Source organism: Procambarus clarkii, chromosome 83, assembly GCF_040958095.1.
Source record: "Procambarus clarkii isolate CNS0578487 chromosome 83, FALCON_Pclarkii_2.0, whole genome shotgun sequence".
NCBI classification, from domain to species: Eukaryota; Metazoa; Arthropoda; class Malacostraca; order Decapoda; family Cambaridae; genus Procambarus; species Procambarus clarkii.
The window spans coordinates 5,731,921-5,739,674 of NC_091232.1; the positions used below are offsets into that span (position 1 = coordinate 5,731,921).

The following is a 7,754-nucleotide window of genomic DNA, read 5'->3' on the forward strand; positions in this document are numbered from 1 at the left end:
GAGCTTTGGCTCTTTGGTCCTGCCTCTCAGCTGTCAATCAACTGATGTACAGATTCTGGAGCCTTTTGGGCTCCTATCAAATCTACATTTGAAACTGTGTATGGAGTCTATCTCTACCACATCACTGCCTAATGCATTCCATTTATTAACTACTCTGACACTGAAAACATTCTTTCTAATGTCTGTGGCTCATTTGGGTACTCAGTTTCCACTTGTGTCCCCTTCTGCGTGTTCCACCCATGCTAAATAGTTTGTCATTGTCCACCCTTTCAATTTCCAAGAATTTTGTAGGGGGTTATCATGTCTGCCCCTTACTCACCTGTCTTCCAGGGACATGAGTTTTAGCTCTAGTAGCCTTTCCTCATTGCTCATACCTCTCGGTTCTGAGACTAGTCTGGTGGCATACCTCTGAATCTTCTCTAAATTTATCTTGTGTTTAACTAGGTATAGATTCCAGGTTGGAGCTGCATATTCCAGGATGGGTCTGACATCAGTGGTATTCAAGGTCCTGAATGCTTCCTTAGTTTGTGTGTGTGTGTACACTCGCCTAGTTGTGCTTGCAGGGGTTGAGCTCTGGCTCTTTGGTCGCACCTCTCAACTGTCAATCAACTAGTGTTCAGATTCCTGAGCCTACTGGGCTCTAATCATATCTGCATTTGAAACTGTATATAGAGTCTGCCATATCCACCATATCACTGCCTAATGCATTCCATCTTAACTACTCCGACACTGAAAAAAGTTCTTTTATGAGTTTTTTCAACTCGGCCATCCATGTGACTGAGTTGGGTACTGTACTCAGTTTCCACCTGTGTTTCCTTGTTCACGTAACACCCGTGTAAAATACTTTATCTGTCTATCAATTCCTGTGTGTGTTATATATTAATAGTTATGTTATCTGGCACTAAAACTTAATTTTCCTTGCCATTACCTAAGTGATTGTGTTACTGTTATGCTTTACATCAAAGCTTACCATCAACCTTCCTGCAGGCTGTGCCCCGCCCATCCCTCCGTTCCCTTCCATGAGCCACACGTCTGTGAGTGCTTCCACCACAAAATCTAATGCCATCAATCCATACTTGGACCTTGCATCAAATTCCTTGACATCAGCGTGTATTGCCTCTACTTCATCTGCATCATCCACCTCGTCAGTTTCGATGGGACAAGAAAGTCAGGCTTGCGGTCGGTTGAGTGGTTCACGCGATGCAGTTGACGAGAAGAAAAGAGTGGACAGCTGTGGTGGAGCAAGCCAATCGTCAGGAAGAGTGCCTGACTTGGATTCCTTGAGTGCAGATGACCTGCTAGTTGATGTCGATGATGGCATGCATGGAAAGGTGGGTAAAAACAATATTTTGTGTCATCTTGTTGTTGTCAATCTGGTTGTTGTCAATCTCCTTGTTTTCCTGATCTAGTCTTAATCTTAAAATATGTTGTCTTATTGTTTTGTCATTTAGTCTCATAAGGGGGTTGGTATTTATTTCTTAACCAATCATTTCAGCTGCTGATTATCTGCACAGTTTTTAGTGACAGACCTTCCATCCTTGTTTGAAACATATGATACAATATCATTCATTTTCTAATGTAACAAAATTAATTGAGGAAGTAAACACAAGACAAATCAGTTTGAAAAGAATGCTGGAAATGGGACAGAGAGTGGAAGAGGGTGGTGAATTAAACATTTAATATTTCACTGCATTTGGTAATAATGTATTGGGGGGGGAACTTGCAGATTAAATATGATAGTATGAAATAGTGAAAAATGTGGTGTAATGGAAGGAGAAAGATTAATATGAGGGGATATACTGCACACTGATGTGTGCTTGTTTGATTGTTTACTTGGGATTTGGGGGAGTGTAGCCTCTCTGTTCAGTTTCCGGTTGTAATTTTCTTACCGTGTGGAGTTTGCTTGGTTATGCCTACCTTTCTGGGTGCCTAACCCCAGTCGATGGCAGATCACAAAAGCCCCCAACCACAGTTTTTTTTTTAAAGGGGCCATTGCTCCCTGTGCCTCTCTGAGGGGGCCAGCTACATTCAACGGTGTTTTTTTGGAATTGGCATCTTGCTTAAAATTCATATTAACTCTTAATGATTCCGCTTAGTTTTCTAGTGTGTGCTTATATTTAGGTATCCCACAAAAATGTTATGTTTACTTTGTGGTAATTAAATGTGAAGGATATTAAGCGCTTTTTAGTGTAACTTATATTTCCAAATATAGTTCATATACTCTGTTTAATTTATAATTTTCATTAAATTCAGCTATTTTCTCTTCTATTAAAATATTTTGATGCTGTACATTCCACTCTCAGATCAGGAATGCTTTGCAGGATGAGATTTGTTAATAAGATATACTCATGTGGAACTTGAGTGAACAAGTACAAAATAACCTCAGTAATGCTCAAATAACAGTCAAGTGTGGGGCAAAAAATAACCCCAGCAGTCATATGTTTGTCAGTCTTGTGTTTATCTTTGGGTATTAGATGGTGCATTACAGTTGAAGCTTAGAGCATTGCCGAGCATTGAGTTTTATGCAACAAATGAGTTGGGCAATTGCTAATATTTAGAACTAATACTGGTATTTGTCATTCTTTTGTTTGCTCATTAAACCATTTTACTTGGATTGTGTGCACTATTTTGTCTTTGAAATAATGCAGAAAAATTGAGCAGAACTAGTCATATGCTGTGTATGTATAATGTATTTATTCTGTAATTATTACTAATAGTCATCCTTTTTCCCATTTATGCTTACTTTTTCCCCACTACTAAATTTTTTGATCTTGATTATCTTCTATTTCTATCTTTATTTTCTGGCCTTGAAACAAGTCAGCCAGTTTTATGTGCAAAGCTATGTTTACTTCTAAGAAAAACTATGCAGTAGCAAATAGAAGACAATTATGGAAAGTAGCTAAGGAGTCGGTTATTCATTGTGTGCGTGCGTAGTAACCGTGTCTCCAACTTTGCTTTAGTAGAGAGCGCCACATTCTTCGTTTTGCCACCACCTGTTGTCCATCTGTATATCTGCTTTGTAGCACTAGTGGCTTATTAGTTAAGACATTGTGGTACAATGTACTGTCCAAGCTGCATTTAGATTACTTTTGGAAGGGCTGGACTGTGAAGATGATGATGATGAATTGTAGGTTGGTGTAATACCTTGGTTAGTGGGGATGCATATAGCTTGATGTCATTGTAGTTGTGGATGAATATATGAAGGAGTTTGAGTAAGAGTCTCCTTTCAGTTCAGTTATTGATTTAACATAAAAGAGATGGTGGATGAAACCTGTAAGGAGAATATTGGTCTCAAATATTAAGTTATTTTCTTTAGCGGAGAATATTATTCAACTGTTATTTTTAAATTATTAATTTCTATTATAATTAACACAGCAAGAGAGAGAGAGAGATTTTGGTGCATTTAGATTGAGAAAATAAAGTGCATTTTGCCACAAATTTAATATTGGGGTGAGTAGGTTTGGTTATAAGGTACAGTATTAGTTTTCATTAGGTTTCATTTTAGGTTCTGACTTGTTTTTTGTTTGGCCATTTCTCCTACGACTGTCAATTCTGTGTTGGTGACACACAGATATTTCATTGCAGCTGCGTGTGGTGTGTTTTCCAGGACTGGCTCATCCTAGCTCTGCAGCTGGAGAAGGCACGGTATCCCAGCCACTACTGGCGCGTGTAGAGCCTCATCCCTCCTTGCTCCTACCTTCTCAACACCTTACCAGTGATCAGTCACACCCAGGCCTCAATAGGGGTATGGATCATACTTCCTTGGTCCACACACACACCCACAATGATGTTCCTGCCCTCTCCTGTCCACCATATGATCCTCCACCTTCGTATCCTTTGGAGATGACAAATAATATTCCTCCCCCAACTCTAAGAGACATGTCATCCATGGCAACTGCTCAGTCACAATTGGGGCATGAAACTGCACTGCAAGCAGTGAATCTACGATCAACTAGTCATGTACGTGGTAATCCTCCTCCTTATCATGGCCATCACGAGGTACTCTCTCAACAGTTTGGAGGTACAGGGTTACAGTCATCACCTGTTCATTCTACTGAGCAGATTCCTATTCCATTAATGCCAGGTAGTCCACCAATGAATTTTAATCGTCGAATGGGTCCTAAAATGTCTCCCAGTGCACCTAATCTTTCTACTGATATGCCTGTGCCACGTCCTCCCATGTGTCATAATCCGCATCATCCAACAGTTGCATGTAGAAAATGTAACAGCGTACGTAGCAGTAACAGACAAAATGCCGCTATCTTAGTTCGGCGAGCTAACTCGAGTGCAGGTCACACTTACAGAAATTCTGCACCTCTTGTAGCATGCCAAGGAGGAATTGATACAGATGATGCCCCAAGTATCCTAGCTCGTCTTAGAAGAGAGTGGGAAATGGGCAATATTCCATCTTGTGGAAATAGTTCACTACCACAGAGTTTGTCATCTGAAACAGATACACAGCAACTAACTCTCTCTTCGGGTGCTGCTTCTAGGAATAATAATTCACAGAATTCTGCAACAACTGATTCTTCAGTAGAGTCTTCTAAAGATAAATTGTCACAAAGAGAATCACCCTCACAACAGAACGCTACATCAAAGGACGATGCAAAGGATCAGCATCAAAAAGACCATAGTTCAGAAAAAGTAATAAATAATCATGAGAAGCAATCACAGTCTTTGTTACAAAGGAGCACCTCATCAGGAAATAAAAGTCAAAAGCAGCAGACAGTAATAACAATGAATAATTCAAAGAATGAGCAAGTGGCCGGACAAAAATCAAATTTAACTCATACGTCCATTACCTCGTCCACTCATGTTGCTAGTCACACACAGCCAACAACCACTGCTAAACCCAGTTTTTCTACTAGAGTTCAGAATTTATTTAGCTCGCCATTGAATCTCTCTGACGTTCCAAATTCTAATGCCAACACAATTTGTGATGCAAAGAATCACACTGTATTTCCAATTAATAATAAAGTCGAAAGTCAGAATCAAGTTAATAAGAAAAATGATATTAACCAACTTAATAATAACCAAGATGCTAAAATGGAGTTAATAATTTTAGAAGATACAGATCAACTTAAAACATCAAAAGATAGTACAAAGCCTCTGCAGGATATTATATGATACATAATGATTTTTTTTAATTGGTATGGAAGTTAGATGTCACCTGGTTAATTGGACTTTGACCTTGTGATATAAATCTGTCAATGCTCCATGTAAAATGGAGCTAGCAGAATTTTCTGAATCATCAGCTTGGTCCACAGTGGGATCCACACATTGTGGATGTCCTCAGTCTGATACTCAGGTTACAAGGAATCCTGCTTGTGATACCCTGTTTAGAGAGGTGATACTCTCTGTACTGATGTAATGATACAATTGCCCTAGTAAAAATGTTCCAAAGCTACAATTGAAGGATACCAGTCCGTCCAAATCAATCCTGACTTCAGTATTTTAGCATTGGCTAGTGTGATCCTGTGACAGTTTTACTGGATTTGTTTGTTACTTGCTGTGGCTACAAAGAAGGGGTTACTAGAATTTGGAAATTTCTAAACCCTATTATACAAAAGCATAATTTGTAAACCTTATCAGCATATATTTTGATGTTTAATTGACCCTTTTCCACTTCAGAGATAAGATTTTCTTATGTTTATAAAGACTGATGTTTTGTTAAAGTTGATATGGGTAATTAAAATGAGAAGGCAAAGCTCTGACATGCTCATATATCTCGTGTAAAATGTAAATTTTTGTGTTACTTAGATTGCGGAGCTAGATTCATATTTTCATGTGTTGCGTATAATTAGGTTGGCAAGTTCATTGTTTAAATAAATCTATTAATTCTTAAACCTATTGAGGAATTTAATAATGAGAATTGTAAAGAGGTATACAGAATAATCGTCATAGAATATAGGTTTAACACCTGATATTGAGCTATTGGAAATATTAAAATAGTTACATGACCTTATAGAAACTTAAATGAAACATTGCTTAGTTTTCCTGTATATGTTTAATACGACTTGGTCTTTCACGAGATTATATATATATATTTTGGCCAAATATATATAGATATAAGAAGTAGCTGCTATAGGTGTTGGTTGGTGCCATGGGTGCAAGTTGTCGACAGAAACTGTGCCATTACTGCTGCGTGATGGTTTGTGCCTATTAAGGATTTTCTTATATTGGTGCTATTTTGAGTCACACATGTCTGAGTATTGTGATGTATATGATAGAATCTAGACTCTTTTAAATATAAAATAGTATATTCAATTTACATAGAATTTTATCTTGATTAGCTCGTTTATTATTCACGTTTCTTATCAGTTTTGCTTAGATCTTGAACATGATGTTATTTGCATCTTGAACAAAATAAGTACAGTATATTTCAATTTTATTCAAGGCTAGTCAAGAGTGTTGATTTACAGCTTTTGTTCGTTAATGGATTCACATGTACAGTGTGTCATGTAATGTGTATATCCAGTTACTTGACTGCATTATAGGTTGAATTATTTATCCAATTTTTTTTTTATTTTTTTTTAAGATAATTGTAAGAATTTTAAACTACCTATTATTTTCCACACGGTAGGATGTGATAGACAAGGTACATACAAGAGTGCAGACCTGCCAACAGATATTTGGTATATTTTTTTTTTTTTTGTATATTATGGACTCTTTGGTACACAGCTACAGTTTATATTAAAAATTTTAAAATTTATGGACTGAGGAATAAGATTTTTAATGGTTGATTTTATCGAGGAATTCCCGGTCATCCACTCCCATGTTCTCTAACTTGAGCTTTGGACCATGACTAACCAGTCTTGTTGTGTGTTAGGTGGCAGATGTACAAGTTTTGTTCTCCTTAAATGTGCCATTTTGGTATTCAGTAGAAAGCCGTAATTTTTCACTTGAAAGGTAAACAAAAATTTTAAGGGAAGCAGCTCCTAAGATATGCTTCAAAACTGTCAATATAGGCTGTCTGCTTAGGGAAAGCTACATAGCTTGTTTCTAGCTGAATTTAGTAATGAATATTTTATATAAATTTCCATGTGTATGTACTGTGTATAGTGTACATGTGTGTGTAAATAGTGTAGTTTCTGAATGTGTTCATGTGCCCACATGAATTTGCATATTGTACATATATGGGAGACATCACATTCAATATGGATAACAATCTACTCCTTTCTAATATCTGGTAAATCAGATTGCATCTGATGCTAGACTTGAGTTGGTAGTGTGAATAACTGTGGCATGAAACAGAGCTGGTCTCTGTCATCCAAGTTCCTACACTACTTACACTCCCCTGCCAAAAAGGCTCCCTCCTCCTTATTCATTAGTTTTGTAAATTGTTAAGAATTATATATACTTAACTATTTTAGTGCATATAATGATATGGCAAATCAGTCAGTCTACTTCTCAATTTTGAGCTTGGAAATGTTATGCATCAAAGATTAGACGAGTGTCATCATTATTATGATAAACATTAAAATCTTTTGTCTATTCATATGGCTGTTCTTATATTGGGGGGTTTGTACATCAGTAATTTTGTATGGAAATATGAAACGACTATTATTGTGTTATGCGTATTTTATAAGCCTTGCCAATTACAGTATTTCCTTGTTAATGATGCTCTTTATCTAAATTTAAACTCTCATGTAAATACTTGGACACTAAGTGTTATTTGTATTAAATTGAAAATGTGTTTAAATTCATTCACACTGCCATTAACTTGTTTAATTATGCAATATTTCAGCCACCCT

General features: G+C 37.0%; 1 protein-coding gene across 9 annotated transcripts in view; it reads left to right on the plus strand.

Moving 5' to 3' along the window:
- LOC123768722 (angiomotin-like protein 1) overlaps window positions 1–7,292 on the plus strand; it is a 56,330-nt gene extending 49,038 nt beyond the window's left edge. For 5 of the 9 annotated variants that reach the window (XM_069316324.1, XM_069316322.1, XM_045759422.2 and 2 more), the window contains 2 exons: window positions 988–1,331; window positions 3,586–7,292. In XM_069316324.1, coding sequence (XP_069172425.1) covers window positions 988–1,331; window positions 3,586–5,127 — 1,886 coding nt within the window. In that variant the 3' untranslated portion in view covers window positions 5,128–7,292. The remainder of the gene's footprint in view (window positions 1–987; window positions 1,332–3,585) is intronic. The other 4 variants (XM_045759423.2, XM_069316325.1, XM_069316323.1 and 1 more) reach the window with 2 other exon arrangements.
- Window positions 7,293–7,754: the final 462 nt, after the last annotated feature.